This window comes from Camelina sativa, chromosome 11 (genome assembly GCF_000633955.1).
Source record: "Camelina sativa cultivar DH55 chromosome 11, Cs, whole genome shotgun sequence".
NCBI classification, from domain to species: Eukaryota; Viridiplantae; Streptophyta; class Magnoliopsida; order Brassicales; family Brassicaceae; genus Camelina; species Camelina sativa.
This window is the reverse complement of record NC_025695.1, coordinates 31,585,634-31,608,149: the sequence shown is the minus strand read 5'-3', so window position 1 is coordinate 31,608,149 and position 22,516 is coordinate 31,585,634. Positions and strand designations below refer to the sequence as shown.

Genomic DNA, 22,516 nt, shown 5'->3' with positions numbered 1-22,516 from the left:
TCATTCTTTATTCATAAGAAACAAATTTTGAAAAAAAAGGAGAATCCGTGATGGTTAGGTTTTGACTTTTGATTAAAAGAATTTGATGACAAGTTTGAATAAAACAAAAACATATTATGATTACAGTACAGCTGGCGAATCTAGAACAATATTATATATGGGACATAATATCTAGTATTAATTTAAATTTTTATTAATTTGTTTTAAATATCTAGTATTTGTACATGATCTAACTATTATATGCATATGAAAATATTGTTAATAAAAAATCAATAGAATTGCCATTTAAATAAAGCATGCCAACTAAACAAAAAAAAAGATAATGTACCTAAATTTAGTAAACTATTTGAAGAATAAATAGAAAATAAAAGGAAAAAAAACACAATTATAACTTTATAAGTAATTATAAACATAAAATATAAATTTTGTATAGGGTATGCACTACCCTCTAAAGCTTATGTCTGCTCCTCATTATGAACAAGTATCAAAATGTGATACTACTATTATGTGATTAGCAGCGTTTGACGATAGTTACGCAAATTATTTATAATGTTTTAGATTGTTTAGAATTGCAGCTGTTAAAAAACAAAGAATTGCTAATTTTTTTTTAATAAAAATCACGGTAACAGATGGTTGCAAATGGTTCAATTTATTTTTAATTATACTTACCTATAAAAGTAATAAAAATTCATTAAAACAAAAAAAAAATATTCTCATTTAACACATACTTTATATTAGAGTATATCTGATTCTTATATATATATATATATATATACACATTTAGTAAACTAAAATATAAAAATACAACTAAAACTTTCTTTCTTAGTATATATATTTTTATATACGGTATGTTTTGGGTTTTATATATGTTCGAAAATGTTTGATATTAAACCACTGTAACTGTTAATGATTTTCTATTTTACTAACGGAATAAAAATTAGCTCTTAGAAAAAGAAAAAAATTGCAGGAGCTACTGATCATTCTACCAGAGGCACTTGACCTTCTCTTTAATCTTTGCCTCACACATATTTGACTTCGACTGGAAAACCGTCCCATCCCGATTCTAGCCAGAATCTCATGTCCCTCGGTAAGAGCTTTATCTTTTGCCCCCATTAAGCTTTAATTTGTGATGACAATCGTTTTGGAAGGGTAATAAGATTTGCTTTATAGAAAATTAGAAATTAACGATCGATGATTTAGGTGATTAGAGTTGGTGAATGAAGAATCAGATTTTTTCTGTAGCAACTACTATTTATGGTTTTGAATAATCTGTTTAATTTTTTTTTGAATAATCTGTTTATGGTTTTTTGAACAATCTGTTTAAAATTGTTAGCATAAAAAAAAAAAAAAAAAACATGAATGAGAGCTGATAAGGGAAATTACATTGACTTTTTGAATTACTGGAATGGTTCGGTTTGCTTAGTTCTGCATTGATTAATTTCTCTAACATTATTGGGGAATTTGGTTGTTTTTAAGGTAAGCTTTGAACTGATAAGGAGTCATGAGCCGCAAGGAGTTGAAGCAGTCAGCTACTAGTACTGTTGGAAGTACAATTGATTCGATCATCAACATTGTAAATAAACTACACTCAGCTATTCAACTTCAAGATACTAGTGATGAAGGAGTAAAAAGAGAACATACTCAAGAGCATGTGTTACCTTCCTCTAGGAGCATCAATGTTGAGATTCGAGGGGAAGAAGAAACCTTGGTGGAGACGACGCAGCAAAACAGTTTGGAAAGAAGCAAAAGCGCGCCTCCTCAGATTCCCCCGCCTGACGATCTTGTGAATCCGATTCGTAAGCTACAGATTTCTCTTCGTCGCTTAAAGCGTAAAGTAAAATACATGAGGAGACTTCAGTTAGAAGTGGATGAGCAGCTGGATATGCTTGACGATGAGGTTAGAAAAGTGGAACCCTCTGATAAGAGTTTAACCAGTAAAGACTTGACAGATATCACCGCCAAGGTTTTGAACTTGATAAGGAAGGTACCTATGTCTTCTGAGAGGCAGAAACAGAAGAAAGCAGCAATAGTTGATCAAGAAGGCGACAAGAGTAAAAAACGCATTGTCTGCTTGCCCGGGATCCATGCAAACGAACAAGGTCTCAAAAGACTCGCGGTTTTCAGAGACGTAAAACGAAAATTCGAGGGTCTTAAAGATGATGAACAGAGGATCTGCCTGCTGAGCTTCGCTGTGTTCCCGGAGAATAAAGAGGTTGATAGAAAGATGCTGATGTACTGGTGGATGGGGGAAGGGATGCTGCCTGTTTTAAATGCCGAAGTTAAAGTGAAGGAGATTCTTGATGTTTTCAAGAAGGAAAACTTGATTGAACCAGTTGAAAACAAACGCAAACTGGAGCCAAGTAGCTATAAGATGACCCCTTTTGTGCATGCTTCAGTGGTTCTTATCTCCAAGAAGATAGGGCTTTTTGATATGTATGATGAAAAGGAGAAGCCAAACATGCAGAAATCAGACTTGAACAAGGTCTGCCTTGTGGAAGGGTCATCACTCCAAGAAGAAGCAAAAAGCAGAACCAAAATGAATCCAGAAAACATCGAAACAGTGTTCAATGTTTCCGAGAGGTTCCCTGAATTCACGCGCAAGTGGTTTACACGTATGAAGAAGCTCAGAGTTCTTTATCTTGGTAGGTGGGAGAGAATCGACCCGGAGATTGATATGGACAAGTGGGAGAGAACCGACCAAGAGATTGAAATGGATAGCCGTAGAGTTATGAAAGATTTGAGTTCCTTGACGAGGTTAAGGTTTTTGAGTTTTCAAGGCATCTCAACCATTAAAAGCCTTAGCCGTTCAGCTTGCAAGCTCAACAAGCTGATCATCTTGGACCTCAGGCATTGCTATAACATGGAGCAGCTTCCTGATGACATACATAAGCTCAAGAATCTAGTCTACTTGGATTTGACTGGCTGTGAGGCCTTAGAGAGCATTCCCGTTGGATTGTCTAGGCTAGAAAATCTAGAGGTCCTCAAGGGCTTTGTGCTCGGTGATGTTGATACAGCAAAAACCTGTAAACTGGCTGCTCTGAAGCGTTTAGCGAATCTGAGAAAGCTTAGTGTTACCGTACACCGAGAGGCTTATACTTTAGATAAGTTGATTGATGATATAAAAGAATTCAAAGTACTTGAAAACCTGAACGTGCGGTGGGGAAGCAAAGTTATCCTAAAGAAGAAGCATTTAAACAAAGATGAGACAGAAGAGCAGGAGGAGTATGAGCGAAGTTGGCGTGATATTAAGCAACTTCCTAGACAGTTAAGGAAGCTGGACCTGCAGCGTTTTCCTGATAGGGAACTTCCAGAGTGGCTTTGGCCTCAGAACCTTCTTTACCTGGAAAAGCTCCGCCTCGGAAGCTCGAAACGACTCAAAGGATTCGGTGTTTTACCTGCAGGAGAGCCAACAAAATGTGGTGTTGAGGTTTTACGTCTCACGTCCCTTATAAAGCTAAAAGTGGAATGGAGAGAGCTGAATAAACTTTTCCCAAATCTGAGATTGTTGGAGAGCTATGAGTGTCCCAGAGTAACATTCTGCCCCTGTGATCGAAACGGAATCTGGAGATCTGAGAAGATCGATGAGTCAAAGACAACTCTTTAGGATCTGAATATCTGACGTCCAAGACTCTCATATTGATTCTTGTTATAAGAAGACTTGTTACTCTCTGCGTGATTTTGTTGGTTTCCCATTTTCATATGTTTTGGTTTGCATATTGCTCAAAATTAGTTGCTTTTGATTAAAATGATTGGTTTGTTCATGTTAGATTTGTGGGTCCTTTCAGCGTCTGCATGTCTATAGTATGGGAAAAGAACAAGTACTGTTTAGTTTTTAAAGTTTTTGAGTTTACTTTGATTTGTGAACAAATTGAATATGGATTATATACTACAGTTTTGTCTATTTTGGAACTAATTGGTTTTGTGATTGGTAGCCCTGTACCACAGCGGTAGGGGGTGTACCGATTTCACAATTACAAAGCCATACCAAAAACGTTACTTTCAGTCTTTTGTACAACTTTCATGATTATCAGATTATGTAATAGTTTACTGTTCGGACTCAATATGTGTGTATATTTTTTTACAGAAATCCTTTCAAATGCTAATTTCGAGGACGAGGTAAACGACAGACGAAATCACAAATGATATATTCATTTTAAATAAAGACCAGAGAAGCTAAAGAAAGTCAACGACCGGACATGTTTAGTAAATCTCAGTCTCTCTGAATCTAAACATTCACCAGAATAATAAATCAGAAGAAGAAGATGGTACAGGTGATTCCCACACATAAGAGGAATCGTAATTCTCAGTCTGACGATACAGACAATACTCATCATCTTAGCACCATTGAGGAAACGAACATCCAACAGGTTCCTGGCTTTAATCCTTTGGTTGTCTTACCTCTTAGCAGATTGGTCTGCAAACTTTGTGATTGGCCTTATTGCCAAGAATCAAGGGAAAGACTGCCAGATGATCCTCCTCAAGATAAGAAGCTCTTGGCTTTGTGGGCACCGTTCTTGCTCTTACATCTTGGTGGACCAGACACAATCACTGCATACTCACTCGAGGACAATGCTCTTTGGCACAGACACTTCCTTGGCTTGGCTTTACAGGCTGTTTCAGGTGCCTACGTGGTTATCCAGTCTCTACCTAATTCTCTTTGGGTGATCATACTGCTTTTGTTCATTTCTGGGACTTTCAAGTATCTGGAGAGGACGATTGCCTTGTATCTCGCGAGCTCAGACAAGTTCAGGGGTTCAATGCTTGACGTTCCTGATACGGATTCTAATGAGACCCGCCGCCGGAGAAAGGAAGACGACTTGATGCCTACTGAAAACTACACGAAGTATGGTAGACAAAAGAGACCATTAAGGCTAGAAAACCCCGGTAACTTGACACACCTCGAGATCCTTCAGTTTGCTTTCTGGTTTTTCAATAACTTCAAGAGTCTTGTGGTCAATAACATCTTTAGCTCTGAGCAACGAGACGAGAGCAAAGAATTCTTCAAGAATCTAAAAGACGAAGAAGCTTTGAGGATCTTGGAGGTGGAGCTCGGTTTTATCTACGAAGGTTTATACACAAAAGTCTCGGTTCCTCATACTTGGATTGGAGCTTTGACCCGAACTATAGCTTTGGGATCTCTTCTGTCAGCATTTGGCATCTTTCATTACAAGACCAAAAAGAGACATGAGTTTCACGGAGCTGATATCGTGATCACCTACACTTTGTTCTTAGTTGGAATAGCTCTTGATCTTGTATCTCTCCTCATGATTCTCCCCTCAGACTGGACATTTGCTGTCATCAGTAGGATAAACGAAGACGAAGTAGACAGCGGCTCATGGATAGACCCTGCACTCAAGTGGTTCCTCGTTTTGAAAAAGCTGCACTGGAAGAAGCAAAAATGCAGCGGATGAGTCGAACATGAGGTGCTTAACACGCCGTTTCTAATCCAAAGATGGGCAGGAAGCATGAAGATGTTTAACTTCATCACATACTCAGTGAAAGCAGATATAAAGAGGATACATGACGTCAAAGGTAGAAAACGTCGGCTTGTGTGGAAGACTATACTTTACCCTTTCATTTTCATCACCAACATCTTCAAGAAGCTGTTCGAGAAGATCGCCAACTGGAATGATGATCTTCACGAGTACATCAAAAATGTCATTGGTCAGTGGTCGGAAGAAAATCCAGTAGCTCATTACGTTTTCTATTGTTGTTGAGTTCTGGTTCATGATACCTCACTGCTTCACGTTTCTTGGCAACTGCATCACCAATTCCCTCGGCATCAATGATCTGGTAGATGAGCTAAGTCTGATAAGATCTGTACACAGTGAACCATTGACAAAAGAGCTGTGGGGTTTCATATTTGATCAGCTTAAATTCAGACTCAAGCGTCGTCCACGCAACGAGAGAAGAAAAACGAAAGCCGGAAGGAAAGGATGGGATTCTGGAAACATTGAATTAGATATGGCGGATCCAGAACGGTTGATGCGTTATATAGCAGATGTTGATTTCGATCGTAGCCTTATGCTTTGGCATATAGCAACTGAGCTGTGTTACCAAGAAGAAGCGCCCAGTATGGCTAGCTGTGATAAAGACCGTGAGTTCAGCAAAATGCTCTCGGACTACATGATGTATCTCTTGATTATGCAGCCGAAGCTGATGTCAGAGGTTGCGGGGATAGGGAAGATCAGGTTTAGAGACACGTTAGCCGAAGCTGAAAAGTTCTACAAGAGGTGGCATATTGAGAACTTGAGGGAGGTGCAAAGAGCAAGCCGTAAGATTCTTTCGGTGGGGGTAGAGATTCATCCGAGGGATGTCAAAGGGAACCAAAGCAAATCTGTGTTGTTCGAGGCTAGGGCACTGGCGAAACAACTCAACAAGATAAAGAAGCAAAGTGTGGATGGAGATGAAGAAAACATGTGGAGCGTGGTAAGCAAAGTGTGGATGGAGTTGCTGTTCCACGCAGCGTGCAATTGTGATGCTGCAGCGCGTATGGAGCAGCTTAGCAGAGGAGGAGAGTTACTCGTTTTTGTTTGGCTAGCATTGGCTCACCTCGGCCTTGGAGGTCAGTTGAGTTCATCAGCAAACGAGGAAAATTGATTTGAGTTGAAACGTATCCATCGTTCCTTCTGTTGTTTTGATTACACATTGTGCATGCAAGCAAATATGGAACACTGAAAGAACAAACATATAAGTATAACTTTTTTCAGTTAATGATATGTTATAGATGACAAATCAACATCAACACCAATAACAATGTATGATCTCTCACCAAGAAAATGTCATAGATTTAGAATGAGCAGTATGAGTGTATGACCATCAAAGGGCTGCAAATTCAAAATCTTCGACTCATTTTATCAAAAGAGCTGCAAATTCAACATCTTTAGCTCATTTTATCATTAGCCAAACACTCACTAGAGCTTCAAAACAAAGGATATCAAAGCAACCAGATTTATTGAGCCAATTCCAGAAAACGAAATTGTTGTGAACCAGAGGACTGATTCAAACTTCAAGCAAACCTAAAAAAAAAACAAAACCACACATATAATAATCGAATTCGAATCCAATTTACCCGTTGTCTCGCCACTCTCGATTGTCCCAAATCTTTCACCTCTCCCCAATTCTTTTTTTTCTCGTCTTCCGACTGGCCAAGGGACGGAGATAGCCGGGAAAAAAAAAAACTTCTGTTATAACGGAGCCGTGTACTAACTAAAACGCAGCGTTTCGTTTAATAGCATAGCGAAAAAACAGAGGATTGGGGAAGAGTACCTTTCGTTTCAAAGCCAACAAGATTAATTAGGGTTCTTCAACTTACACACGATCTCCAATTATTCTCATTCACCGGAGAGGAGGAGGTTGCTATACCTTGTTTGGATTCATAATTTTTTTGTTCATATACTATTAATTGACTAAATTTGTGGAAATAAACTATTTGAACTTAAGAGTGTCTCAGTTTTTCCAAATTGTCTATCCTTTTTTGTTCTTGTTCTTGTTCTTGTTCTTGTTCTTGTTGTGTGTGTTTTGCTTCATCGTTTCCCATTTGATGTATTGCTGCTTATGTTTCAAGAGTGTTGTTTTTTTGTAAGAATTTGAATTAATGAGTTAAAAGAAGAAATGTTTTATGAATGTATGATTACGGATTACTGATACAACAAAAAGAACAACAAACCAAAAAACACACACACACACAATGGAAAAGGGTGTTCTTAAATATCTCAAGCCTTCTGAGGTGGAATAGTTCCCATCTCTTCTGGTATTGTGTTGTTGGCTGGTTCGGTAGTTCCACTGATGGAACCGTTCTGGTCAGCTTTTTCATCATCAAGAAACACGGGAACAAGCGTGGCCAACAGCCTAGCAGCTAAAGGAAGACCACGAGACTTGTTCATTAGCTCATCTATGCATTTCTTGTCGTTCCTTGGAAGCGTTTCCTCATTATCTTCGAGTGCTTCTTTATATATGTTCCAGACACTCCCAGTATCATTCAGAGGCCAAAGACGATGTATCTCATGTTCCTCTGCAACTAGCTTCTTTGCTAGTGTCTCTTTCTCATCCCTTGTCGTGTATATGACTCTTCCACCAGATCCTTCAGGGAATCCATCTGACAGATACTTTCCCCATTTCTTCTCCTTCTTCAGTTTCTCCTCATCGTCCTGAAGACTCTCGTCCCAGTTGTCCTCATCTCGCACATCATCGAAGACGATCAGATACTTTTTCCACCTCAGATTCAAGTGAAGTGCATAGAGAAGAGCAGCGACCTCCTTCTCTTCCGCCGTCTCTCCATCAATTTCTCCAGCTTCCATCATGTTTGCAACTTCTTCTACTACTTCTCTACGGATGGATTCGAAGATCGAATCTTCAACTCCAAGACCCTTCAAGATCTTCTTCAACACACATATCTCCCCATTAAGTCCTTCCTTAGATTCATTGCTATGCATAGAAACCCAAATCCTCGGGGCATAAACACTCTTCACATGATAATCATTAAAGATCATCTTGCATAATGTTGTTTGTCTTCCCAACACCGTATTCTCCGACAATCACAAGACTCTTGAACTCCTTGTAAACCTTTTGATCCAACAAGAAGGTCTTCAATGACTTTATCTCGTTCTCGAAACCATGGATATAATGGCCCGGAGGTGAAGAGTCGGTTACCACACGATCCTCTTCGTCATCCTTGAACCTCTTCTCCAAAGTTCCTGCACAAAGATGATTGGTTTTGGTACTCTTGTTGTTGTCTTCGGTTCGAGGATTGAGCCATTTTTCATATTGGTCATGGAAGTGTTTTGGGAAGGTTCCTTTGGCTTCTCCTTGCCTTGACATTTCTGGAGCCATAATTCAAGCAAAGCTAAAACAAAACAAAAAGAAAAGGAATGAGAGAAATCAGGAAATAAAATTGTTTGACTTTCTCTCTCTTATCTCTCTCCCATATTTTTGAGAGAGAGAAAGTTTTTCTTCAGATTAAAATCGGATTCTCTTCGATTTTATTCTGATTTTTTGTTGTAATAAATTATCCAGCCTAGTCTGGATCGTTTCTTTTTAGCCGTTTTGGCTATGTTCTTTTATTTTGTTTGGTTTTTTCCCTTTTGCAGTAACTAAATCTCTTCAGGTGAAGGAGACAAACGCTGAATGTGAAATTAGAGGTTAAAAAAACCATCAACTGCTCGATTTCCTTGCAAGAAAGGATAAATCCTTCATACCCTATTGGTGCCGTAATCGGCTTAGGATGAAGGTTCCTTTTATTTGTTTGTGGATCGTGATGTTTGGAAACTTGATGGCTGGTGAAGACAGATTCAGGAAAGCGTGTTACTGGGTCTAAAACCTCTTGCCTTGTCATCTTTTCTGGCTCTTCAACCTTGTTGGTTTTTAGATCTCTATTTAAACACATCCGAAGAATTCTGCAAAAGGAGTTAGGGTGGTGATTCCAATGAAGTAGCTGATTTCTGAGAATCCAATCTAGATTGATCGATGGTCAGCCATGGTGGTGATGGCGGTGGCGAGTCCAAGACGAGTCGGCGACGAGTCGAGGATGAGTCGGTGACGAGTTGATTGCATCTTCCACCTCCCAACTTGCGCGAAACACGTGGTATTACACGTGCCCATTTTAGGCCAAGCGGTTTTCTTTGTAATCTTATGCTATTGGACTTTTGGTGGGCTTTTATGTTGTTGGATATTTGTTCCACCACTGTATCTTTGCCCAATTCGGGTTTTAACGAAAGATTGTCGACAAAAAAAAAAAAAAAAAAAAAAAAAAAANAATGTTAAGGCATTCAACAAATATATGGGATGAAGATGGTTCTTTTAAACAATGTTCGTGTGCCCAACGTTTTTAATATATTTCATCTGTTTCAAATATAATATAGTTTGAACTAAAAATTGCATAACAGAATAATAATAAAAATAGCATGGATTGAAATTCATTTTATTTATATTATAATTTTATATAAATATAATTTATGTGATTGTTTTTACAAGTTTTTTTGGATAAAACATTATACAATAAAATCATATGCTAAATATGATGGCTTGAAAAAAGACACTTATTTTGTAAGTTTTATATTGTTAATGATTCTAGATAATTATATTATACAAAATTTTGTATATTTTATATTTTAAAATAAAATTTTAATATGTTGTATTAGATTATATATGTGAAGTTATTTCAACAATATATATTCTACATCATGACTTGAATGTCATTATATAAAATTGAATTTAAATATTTAAATTTTGACCTGTTACTCAGTAAAATTATTCAATTGATTTTATATTTAAAGAATAATATTACTAAAGTTTGAATATTTTATAGATTGAATAATTTATATTTGTTTTTAAAATTCAACTTATGGTATATCCAGAAATAAATTTTTAATTATAATAAATAAAAGGTGAAGTATAATGATAGTTAACAAATTAATATGTGAGGTTAGATATCAAAAGATTTTATTTGATGAATAATTTAATAAAGGAAATTAATATGGTAAACTATATGATATGATTCTTTAGAATATTCTCTTTAAGATTTTTGGTATAACCTATTTGTAACTAATTAATCTATCTTTAGTGTATAACCTATTTGTAACCAACTTATTAAAATTATATAGTCTACAAAACAATGGTGTGTACTTCTGTTTTACTATATAGAGGATAATAAATTAATTTAAAAGTCACATAAAAACTTAAAAACAAGTTATATTTTAAAACAAAAAAAATCTCTCTAAAACATTATATATTACGAAATGGATAAAATCTCTCTTTCTTTTTCTTTTTTATCTGCATCAAAATTACTATTGTACTATCGTCCAACTACATAATATTTAATCTTTGATGAACTTTGGCAAAGAAAAAACCATTTGCCAATTATTTACAAAATACATAATATGTAATTTCCGCCAAAAATATCTCCAAGGAAGAAAAAAAAACTTGTAAGTTAAACTCTACTTGTTAGGGGTAGATCCGTAACCTAACAAAAGGCCCAACCCATAAGAAGGCTCAAATAAACTTTCAGGAAGGGAAGGGGTATTTTGGTCTTTGTAATAGACGAACCGACACAGTTCCCTATAAAAGCAGGCGTACGGCGTTCGAGCGAAGGGGGAGAGAAAACAAGGAAAAAAGGTATGAATAGCAAGTACAAGGCTTTCACCCGTCGAAGGTTAGAAGCGAAGGATTCGAAGACTCGTCCGTCGAACTCGTCCATTCGAACTCGTTCATTACTTGCTAACTCGTCTAAGTTGTATTGTAACCCGTCTTTTGTGCTTCGGCACCGATTAATAGAAGAAAACTTCGACCATCCTTTTACCGAACTTAAACATTCTAATTGTGACCGATTTGGACATCAACAATTTGGCGCACCAGGTAGGGGGAGCCAAGTAGAACTAATACTCGGTTAGACGCGCTGACTGCAGCACATATCAACTCTCAGGACGAGATCAACCATCTCCACTCCACCAGGCAAAATTTGGCAAGTTTCATCCTAGCCAGGACGACGCCAGGGACAAAATTACGAGGAGGTCAACCAGAGCGCAATCCCATCCCACGCATCGACGAGCAAGACAATGGGACAAAGGACGCCGAGCTGAAAGAAATTCGAGAGAAGATGCAAGAAATGGAAACAGTCTTCCATAGAGCAACAAGTAAAGCACCTGAAGTGGATCTCATGCTCGAAGCAACGCAACGAACCCCGTTCTCTAGGAGACTCGCTACTACGGCGGTAAAACGTGCAGTCAAGCCAAGGTTGGGCTATTATGACGGCATGGTCGATCCGCGAGACTTCTTGCTTACCTTCGGTGTAGCCCTCGGCCCTTTACAGTTCAGCCCGACGGAATACGATGCTGGAGCCTGCCAGGTCTTTGCCGAGCATTTGACAGGAACCGCTTTAAGCTGGTTCTCAAGACTCCCACCTGGGTCAATCGATAGTATCAAGGACCTGATAACTGCATTCTTAAAGCAATTCTCTGTTCTAATGGAAAACAAGAACTCTCATGCCGACCTATACACCCTGACTCAACAACGAAATGAATCACTTCGGTCTTTTATTGGACGCTTTAGAGAGGTCATCATCAACGTCTCGATCCCAGACGCGGCTGCTATCATTGTACTCAAGAACGCACTTTGGTATGAGTCTCGATTTAAAGAAGAGCTATCTTTAACTCATGTGGAAACCATAGCTGACGCCCTGGGACGAGTCGCGAAACACATCGAGCTTGAAGAAGAGAAAGTGGTCAACACTAAGAAACACTCTGGCGAAACAAGCGTCGCGACCAAGCAGCCAGTAATCACAGCTCCGAAAGTCGAACATGTCGAGCCACGACAACACTTTACCAGAAATCAAGATCGAACTCGTCGAAATTTTGCGATCGGCGAAAATAAATACATCCGGAAGGAAGGAGGTGAGAGCAGTGCGATCCAGTATTGTGATTATCACCAAAGTGCCACCCACGCGACTGAGGAATGTCGTTACCTCCAAATGATCCTGAATCTGACATAAGCAAGATGACCCGGCCCGGTAACAGCGACATCAAGCGAGCTGAGAATATCGCTCCAAAATTTGTCAAGGATTCCAAAACCCTCGCCGATCAAAGCGAAGACGAAATGGAAATTCCAGGCGCCATCAGTCATGAAAAACGGCAACGTACAGACCGACAAGCCGACCAGCGCCCCCCAACCATAAGACGGATAAACATGATCATGGGTGGATTAACAGGATGCAATGACTCGGTCAGGTCAATAAGAGACTATACTAAGCAGGCCGAAATAAGGAAGTCGGGGCCTTCAAAAATCAGCTCTGAAAACGCAACGATTTCCTTCGACAATAACAAACTAGAAGGTTTGGATCTGCCGCACAACGATCCCCTGGTCGTCGAACTACTGATCGGCGAAAGCGAGGTCACAAGAATTTTGATCGACACCGGAAGTTCGGTAAACGTGATCTTCAGGAACGTCCTGGCACAAATGGAGATCGGAGAGAGTGACATCAAGCCAGAATGCCATTCTTTGACCGGTTTCGATGGGGATCATATCATGTAAGTCGGCACCATTGATCTGCCAATTTTTGTGGGAAGCATGATCAGGTATTTCAGGTTCGCCATCATCGACAAGCCGACTATCTACAACGTAATCCTTGGGACCCCGTGGATCCATAAGATGAAAGCAGTGCCATCGACGTACTATCAGTGCTTCAAATTCCCAACCCCGAAAGGTATATATACGCTGCGCGAAAAGCAACAGAGTGCAAGAGTCTGCTTCCTAATCGAACACAAGATTCGCACAGGAAAGAAGTTATAGCAATCAAAGCAGCGGATCGGCGACGACAGCTCGTCACCGACCGACGGAAAGCTGACCCCAATTCAGTAGGGCGTCGCTGCAACAGAAGAAGTACGTTTGGACGACACGGATAAGAAACGGTGTGTGAACATCGGAACAGTGATAATTCCGGTCATGCAAAGCGAGCTAATCCTTTTTCTCAAAACAAATATATCGACATTCGCATGGACTGTAACTGACATGAAAGGAATCGACCCAACCGTCACAACTCACGAACTCAACGCCGATCCAACACACAAACCAATCAAACAAAAACGACGCAAGTTAGGACCCGAAAGATCGCAAGCCGTAAACGACGAAGTGGACAAACTCCTTGGCGCTGGATCCATCGTCGAAGTAAAATATCCTGACTGGTTGGCCAATCCAGTAGTCGTCAAAAAGAAGAACGGGAAATGGAGAGTCTGCGTGGATTTTACCGACCTAAACAAAGCTTGCCCAAAGGATAGCTTCCCTTTGCCACGAATCGATCAACTCGTCGAAGCAACCGCGGGAAACGAGCTGCTGACCTTCATGGACGCCTTTTCCGGGTACAATCAGATATTAATGCACAAAGACGACCGGGAAAAAACGTCGTTCATCACAAACAGGGGGACATACTGCTACAAGGTCATGCCTTTTGGCTTAAAAACGCGGGGGCAACTTACCAACGACTGGTCAATAAAATGTTTGCTGAACAACTCGGCAGGACGATGGAAGTTTATTTATATAGACGACATGCTTGTCAAGTCACGGTGGGCAAACGATCATATCACCCATTTACGACAATGTTTCGACGTCTTAAACAGGTACGGAATGAAGCTAAACCCAGCCAAGTGCACTTTCGCAGTCAAATCGGGAGAGTTCCTCGGCTACTTGGTGACCCGGCGAGGCATTGAAGCAAACCCCAAGCAAATTAAGGCAATACTCGATCTACCATCACCAAAATATGCTAGGGAAGTGCAGCGACTAACTGGACGAATTGCGGCCCTAAATCGTTTCATATCCAGGTCAACTGACAAGTGCCTACCTTTCTACCAACTCCTCAAGACCAAAGGGAAGTTCGAATGGAACGAAGCCTGCCACGATGCATTCAGCAAGTTAAAGAGCTACTTATCCACCCCCCCCCCCCCCGATTCTTGCCAAGCCAGAGTTTGGAGAAGTCCTGTTACTCTACATTGCAGTTTCCGAATCCGCCGTCAGCGGCGTACTCGTCAAGGACGACCGAGGAGAACAATAACCTATTTTCTATATAAGTAAATCCCTTGACAATGCAGAAACGCGTTACCCGACAGTCGAAAAGGTCGCCCTGGCAGTCGTCACATCGGCAAGGAAGCTCCGACCATATTTTCAGTCACATACCATTGCGTCCTATCCAACCAGCCCTTACGATCTATATTACACAGTCCAAATCAATCTGGCCGGTTGACGAAGTGGGCGATCGAACTCAGCGAGTACGACATCGAGTACCGCACACGCCCAGCTGCTAAATCCCATGTGTTGGCCGACTTCTTAATCGAGCTACCACTAGATGTATCCGAGCCAACCCCCGCCGACCCAACAGACGACCGGTGGACATTGCATGTGGATGGAGCATCTTCGCACCATGGATCCGGTGTGGGAATCTGCCTTACTTCTCCAGCCGGCGAAATCTTAGAACAATCTTTTTGTCTTTGGTTTCAAGCAACCAACAATGTCGCCGAGTATGAAGCACTTATCGCCGGACTTAAGCTCGCCAGCGGGATGCAAATCAGGCGAATCCGCGCTTTCTGGATTCATAGCTCGTTGCCAATCAATTTAGCGGCAAATACGACACAAAAAGCGAACCGATGGCAGCATACCTTGATGTCGTCAAAATTCTGTCCAAACGGTTCGACGAATTTGAGCTCGTCAAAATCCCCAGAGGGGACAACGTCCAGGCCGACGCCTTAGCAGCACTCGCTTCAACGTCCGACCCGGACCTACGATGTATCATCCCAGTTGAGAGCATCGATACGCCAAGCATAGAGGGAACACGAGCCGAGACATGCCTTGCCCTTCGCCAGCCTAAAGAAATCTGAAACACCTATCAAACGGCTACATCGCATCGACAATGCGAACCTCCCTCAGAAAACGACCCAACGGACTGGCGAGTTGAAATCCGATCACATCTCGCCGATGGTGACGTGCCAACAAATGGGCCAAAAGACGGCTCAAAGCAAAAGCTGCTCATTATACCCTAATGAAAGACCACTTATTTCGATGGACCGCATCAGGACCCCTTCTCTTATGTATACACGGCGACGACACAGAATGTGTCATGATAGAAACCCACGAGGGAGCCGGCGGAGACCACTCGGGTGGCCCATTACTGGCCCACAATGATGTCCAATTGCGAAAAGTTCGTCGCCAAATGCAAAAAGTGCCAGCGACACGCCCCCATAATCCACCATCCGACTGAACTCTTGCGAGCTGGCGAAGCCCCATACCCATTCCTGCGCTAGGCGATGCACATTATCGGCCCACTACCCGCTTCCAGACAGAAACGCTATATCCTCGTCCTCACCGACTATTTCACCAAATGGGTCGAGGCCGAGTCCTATGCCAATATTAAGGCCAAGGCCGTCTAGATCTTCGTGTGGAAGTATATCATCTGTCGTCATGATCTTCCTTACAAAATAGTCACCGACAACGGTTCGCAGTTCATTTCTCTGCAATTCGAAGATTTTTGTGCAAGATGGCGAATCAAATTGCGAAAGTCAACACCAAGATACCCACAAGGAAATGGACAAGCCGAAGCAACAAATAAAACTATACTTGATGGCTTGAAGAAGAGGTTGGATGCCAAGAAGGGCGCTTGGGCCGACGAACTCGACGGTGTACTTTGGTCTTACCGAACAACCCCACGACAAGCTACCAACCAAACTCCGTTTTCTCTGGCTTATGGGATGGAAGCAATGGCACCTGCTGAAGTCGGCAGTACGAGCCTTCGACGAACAATGCTCGTCCAAGATACCGCACTCAACAGTCAAATGCTCCTCGATCGACTCGACAAGTTGGAAGAAGAACGCGACAAAGCGCTGCTACGAATTCAGAACTATCAGCTCGCCGCAGCGAAATACTACAACAAGAAGGTCCATAACCGAAACTATGACGAAGGAGACCTCATCCTCAGAAAGGTCTTCGAGAACACCGCCGAGCCCAACGCCGGCAAGATGGGAGCCAACTGGGAAGGCCCATACCAAATATCCAAGGTCGTTCACCCTGGCGTTTACGAACTTTTAACAATGAGTGGCGAACCTGTACCAAGGTCTTGGAACTCCATGCATCTAAAGCGTTACTACTACTAAAAAAAAAAAAAAAGCTCGGCTATGATCAGCTTGCTCTTTCTATTTTGAAAAATCATGTAATGTGAACTACGAGCGGCTTGATCCCTCCTGATCGGGGGGTACGTAGGCAGTCCCGTCTTACGGGACCCAGCTGCCAGTAATGTATTTTTATTTTATGATTGAATCGACGTTCTAACATACTCTATAAAAGCCGAGTCGCAACTCGTAAAAAAAGGGTAAGCCGACAATCATGAGTCGCACCTAACTCTATAAAAGCCGAGTCGCAACTCGCAAAAAAGGGGTAAGCCGACAATCATGAGTCGCACCTAACTCTATAAAAGCCGAGTTGCACCTCGCAAAAAAGGGGTAAGCCGACAATCAAGAGTCGCACCTAATCCTACAAAAGCCGAGTCACAACTCGCACAAAAGGGGTAAGCCGATAATCACGAGTCGCACCTACAAATCCATGCCAGCTGCGACTCACAACACGACGCTACTCGAAGCAAGAGTAAAACAGCGATATAAAAATAATATAAAGACTTTATTCGAACGACGACAATAGTGTGATACAAAAAAAAACGACCCCGCCTTTGCACATAAAAAAGGGGGAACAGAAAAACAATCATTCAATTCCAAGATCGGCATCAGACGGAGTGACGAACTCTAACCCGCCGATCGTCGTCTGCCAGTAACGACATGACTCATTCACATCTTTCAACACGATCATTGGGACGTTAGCACCATTAGCGACCATCTCCTCTAGATACGCACAAATCCCCTCGGCGCGATTGCTCTCATCAAAGTAGTGCCTCGTGCCATCCAGTTGACTAATATAACAACACAGCACGTCGATACGAGTCCGAAAAGCAACGATCTCAGCACGTTCTTCAAACGGCCTTCGCCCGATAGACTCAAGGTCGCCTTGTTCAAGGTCAGGTATCACAACTTCCGCAAATAATGCCTCACAACGAGAACACTCCTCTTGTAGTCGTTCCCATTGCCACGTTGGAACAAAGAGCCCCTCGCCGATCAACACTTCAAGACATTCTACGATCCCGTCTACACGACAAACCAAAGTAACGCTCGAATGAACGACGCGTAGCAATGATGTAAGCCCTTAGCCGATGAATGCAAGCATAGTAGTAATCAAGCTCGGAGTGGATAAGTTCGTCAAACCTCATAATACGTCGCTTCCGCTCTCTCCGCAACCACGCTGACCTCGTCGTTACCGGCGTCAGAACAACTTTTCCCTAGACACAAAAGACAGAGAAAATCGCCAAAGCAAAACATGAAATGAATTTGGCAAAGATTGAAGGATTATTTATATGGTATGAGGCACAATTTCCAAAGATAGGCGACCAGTAACAGACGCCTCGGAAATCACAACCATTAAATGACAAGTAATTAATACGCAAAACGATAATAAAATTCAAAAGGAGCCAGCACCCGGCAAAGACAGTTTAACATACGGGAACCGACCCCAAAACACGCCGCAAAAGTAAGCGTACATAGTAGCCGACCTTAAACACGGCAGGAACGATAACGATTAAAACAAATCTATGAAACAAGACCATCGACTGGAGACTCGCGGCCAGGAGTCGGAGGACGTCCATCAGCAGGACGTTCTTCATTCGGAGCGCTCGCGTCTTTTTCAACTTGTTGCTCGGTCCCATCAGCCTCGACCTCCCCACTATTAGACTCTTTGTCCTCAACCTCCTCGTCACGATCCTCGTCACCCCCGCTCTCAGGAGAAGCGACCCAATCTGGGACAGAGGGGAGAGGCTCAGCAAAGACCGAAGCAACGTCGAAATCAGCATCAGCAATGTCCGGAAGGTCAAAACTTTCCACCTCGTCCTTCAGCTGAGACATCACGGCGACAATCCCCTCCTTGACCCCATCGGCGGTTAGCAAAATTTGACCTTCGGCGACGAGCGTCTCGAGCATCTGGACGTTTCCAACAGCTTGATTATATTCGAGGAACTTTTCCCTGGACGCCATGACCACGTCAGCATACTCCTTGTGTTTGGCTAGCAGCTTTTGCACACGAACGCTCAACTTATTAAAGGCGCTAATCCTCTCAAAGTACCCGAACTCCTCACGCCGATCTCTGAGCCTCTTCGTCTCCGAGCTGAGGGTAATCTGGAGCTTTTGCAACCTCATTGCTCAACCTTTGATTAGATTGAACCGCCTCCCCAACCTGGGCCTCGAGTCATTCAACCCTCTCAGCCAAACTTGACGCTCCTGGACGATCGCCCTCCAGATCACAAACGCGACGATCGTAGTGTGAAGCCAAACGATTAGTTCGTGCAATAAGCTGCAAAAAAAAAAGAAAACGAGTGTTAAAATATAAAACAAAAAAAAAAATGAGAGGACTTCATACGGGATCGGTACCAAAATGAATCTTTCGAAAAAGCTCGGCACAGGATTGAGGGTCGTCCGGAAAAGGACGAGCTGAGGAGGAGTGAGTGAAGCTCCAGCCATAATCAGACGTCTTTTGCTTCTTCGAAGGATCTGGTCGCTCTTGGCCTGATCCCTCCTTCCTCTTCTGAGGACTTTTAGAAACCTCAGCATGACGACGAGGAGCCTCACCTGTCTTCCTTCACGGGAGCATCTCGGCAGGCCCGATGTGACGGTTCGGAGGAAGAGTCTTGGAAGGCTGTCTCGAAGAAGTCTCAATCGACCGATGAGACTGGTAAGGAACTCTCTGGGTCGAACCAATGTCGGCAGGATGCGTCTCGGGACGAGACTCCGAGCGAGGAGTCGAACGAGGCAAGGGAGAAGACACTGGAACCCGACGGTAGCGAGCAGATACGTCGGGAACATTTGTGTTCAGTCTCCCCATTGTTCCGGCTAAAATCGTAGACAACAAAAACGGTTTTAGACTATGGCACCAGAACAAAAAACTGATTAAAAAAAAAAAAAAACATCGAGTTACCTTTCTTCCTCGACGAAGCTGGTATTTTCCTTGGACGACCTTTCTTCAACTCGGTACCCGGCCAGACGTAGGGACAAAGGAGCTTGATCGCGTTAACCTCAGCTTGAAGAGTAGGAGGATATGGAAGAAGACACCTTGAGACGACAACTACAAAAAGATGATGAACCAAGGGGGATTAGGTAAAACCAAAGCCCGGCCAAGAAAAGAAATATAGGTAAACAATAACGGTCGGCTACCGGGTGAAGGGTTCCACCAAGAAAACCAAGGAATGGACGGATTCTCTAGAACCCCAGGAGTAACTTCCAGAAAAAAATATGAGCCTTCCCAATTTTACTTTTTTATCCTTGGCGCCTTCGATGAGGGTTGTATTTTTTGCCAACCCAGGTAATAAATTCCGGGAGATTTAGTCCGATTCAGAATCGTCAACTCTTCCAAATGGTCGCAAGTCAGCTCGACTCCTGCAGCCTCGACCATAATCGAGAGACCCACGGCGTTCCGAAAAATTGTTGGGGTAAATTGAGAAATGGCCACCTTACGCCGAGCAAAGAATTTCTCCGAGAGACAAATGAAGCCGGGAGGAACATCCCAGGGACGTTGGGCCAGAGACGGAATTAGAATATTTGGCTTAGTGCTCAACTTCCCAATGCGAACCGCGTCAATCGCCGAATCAATCTTCAGCGTCGATCTACCAACATGTGCAAAGGCGCCTTCAATCGGCAGAGGGAAATCAATCTCCACGGGAAAGAACGGGTCATCGGTTAACGGCTCGTCAACCAAGGAAGGGATCTTGTAAGGAAGTCCCGACGAGCTTGAAACGGCGGGTCGGAAGAAAGGCGGTGTTGAATCATTGCAAGCCGAGCGATGTCTGAATCCGTCAACGATGAATTGGAAGAAACCGGAGACCGAACCTTGCGACGAATAGATCTGGCCGAACCGCCAGATTTGGAGGAGGTAGCTTGTCGAAGGTGACTTGCGGCGGAAGGATCGGAGGATACAGATTGGGAGGATGTCATAATGAAAAATACGAAGTACGAACAAACAGACCAAAAGAGACGAGATAATAGAGAGGAAGAATACCTGATTGAGGGAAGCAAAGCTCGAGAAGATGAAATAAGAAGGGTGGAGAAGCGGTATTTATAGGGAAGGAAGGAAGATTCTAGAGACGCAATCATTGCAGTACCCGTTCGGCGACGGTACAGTTTCTGGATCTCACGCACGTCAAGAACCGCATACGATGATTCGACCCCAAAACATTGAAAACCGTGTAATCACACGCGCGACCTTTCACTTCCTCGAACCTTGTCTAAAGATCATCATCCCAACGACCAAGAGTGAAGGCCCACGCCCGTTCAAGCAAGTTTGGTTTCCGCGACGGACTTCAACGGAAAAGAAAGGTCATAGGTTCGACCCCCGACATAGTTCTTCGCTTAAAAACTATGAAGTAGGGGTTAGGGGGGGTTACTGTTAGGGGTAGGCCCGTAACCTAACAAAAGGCCCAGCCCATAAGAAGGCCCAAATAAACCTTCAGGAAGGGAAGGGGTATTTTGGTCTTTGTAATGGAGGAACCGACACAGTTCCCTATAAAAGCAGGCGTACGGCGTTCGAGCGGAGGGGGAGAGAAAACAAGGAAAAAAGGTACGAATAGCAAGTACAAGGCTTTCACCCGTCGAAGGTTAGAAGCGAAGGATTCGAAGACTCGTCCGTTGAACTCGTCCATTTGAACTCGTTCATTACTTGCTAACTCGTCTAAGTTGTATTGTAACCCGTCTTTTGTGCTTCGGCACCGATTAATAGAAGAAAACTTCGACCCTCCTTTTACCGAACTTAAACATTCTAATTATGACCGATTTGGACATCAACAATTTGGCGCGCCAGGTAGGGGGAGCCAAATCGAAATCTTCTTTAAAAGTTTGAAGAACGGACCTACAACAACTAGACGAGATGACCATTGTTACTAAAGAAGGAAGTAATGAAGCTGGTTCGTCGGGTGGAACGACCACTCCAGCGGCGGATCAAGGGGAACAAACCACACTCCCAACTCCGGACGCCCCAAGAAAGCCTGCGGCGATAGAGAGCCTAGGAACGTTCGTCATTGCGAAAAACTTAACCAGCCCGGCGACCGAAGAGCCAACGCGGAATCCTGCACAGCTCGCATTGCTCAATAGCCAACCCGTTTCCAGTATAGATGAACTCTTTCGCAGGATATTGATGCGTCTCGACCAACAAGAAGAGCGAACTAATACTCGGTTAGACGCGCTGACTGCAGCACAGATCAACTCTCAGGACGAGATCAACCATCTCCACTCCACCAGGCAAAATTTGGCAAGTTTCATCCCAGCCAGGATGACGCCAGGAACAAATGTGAACTTAAACATTCTAATTGTGACCGATTTGGACATCAACTGTAGTAGTAACTATCATTTTCTCTTTTTGATAGTTTTTTGAGTTTCGATCATGTGTACATAACTTAGTTGTTTTAAAGTTTGATCTACGTCATGTTCACAATTTGATACTTTCTTGGACTTGTTACTTCTATATATACTATTGTTCCCCATCAGTAGCTGCAGCAGATTCTGACACAATGAACTTAAAGAACAACAAGCAATGTAATGAAAATAACAATTCTATTCCTCCTCTGATGCCAATTTTATATCAGACACATCATACATGTCATAACATCACTTAAAAACATTGTATGCAAATGCAATGTCCGTCATAACTCCATTTCACAAAATTCGGCCATCCAACTTAACTCCTTAGCCTCAATACAAGAAGTGGAACAGGATATTGATCCAGAACATTGGACAACGCTTCTTGCAAAAGGAGCAAATAGGTCGAGACATATGAAGATGATATGTAATTTCCCCCAAAAATATTCCCAAGGAAGAAAAAAAAAATACTTCTTTTGGAAATTAATTGAGATCGAAAAAAATAAAAGGAAAAATTTATTCAACTTTTTTTTTTTTTTTTTTTTTTT

The 22,516-nt window shown here is 42.4% G+C and overlaps 3 protein-coding genes and 1 pseudogene across 4 annotated transcripts; 3 read left to right on the top strand and 1 right to left on the bottom strand.

The window, feature by feature from the left end:
• LOC104724859 (disease resistance RPP13-like protein 4) lies at positions 921 to 3,858 on the top strand. 2 transcript variants are annotated; one of them, XM_010443418.1, is made up of 2 exons: positions 921 to 1,087; positions 1,482 to 3,858. In XM_010443418.1, the coding sequence occupies exon 2, from the start codon at positions 1,502 to 1,504 to the stop codon at positions 3,602 to 3,604; it is 2,103 nt and encodes a 700-aa protein (XP_010441720.1). In that variant the 5' UTR covers positions 921 to 1,087; positions 1,482 to 1,501; the 3' UTR covers positions 3,605 to 3,858. The 2 variants fall into 2 exon arrangements, with proteins under 2 accessions (XP_010441720.1, XP_010441719.1); XM_010443417.1 differs by having other exon boundaries at positions 1,477 to 3,858.
• Positions 4,098 to 6,621, top strand: LOC104728550 (annotated as a pseudogene).
• Positions 6,583 to 9,736, bottom strand: LOC104724858 (probable disease resistance protein At5g45440). Its single transcript, XM_019233164.1, is given in 3 exon segments — positions 6,583 to 6,674; positions 6,773 to 8,510; positions 8,512 to 9,736. Coding segments are annotated over 2 exon segments (1,116 nt in total). The 5' UTR covers positions 8,833 to 9,736; the 3' UTR covers positions 6,583 to 6,674; positions 6,773 to 7,715.
• On the top strand, positions 11,603 to 12,484 carry LOC104728549. Its single transcript, XM_010447510.1, has one exon. The coding sequence runs from the start codon at positions 11,603 to 11,605 to the stop codon at positions 12,482 to 12,484; it is 882 nt and encodes a 293-aa protein (XP_010445812.1).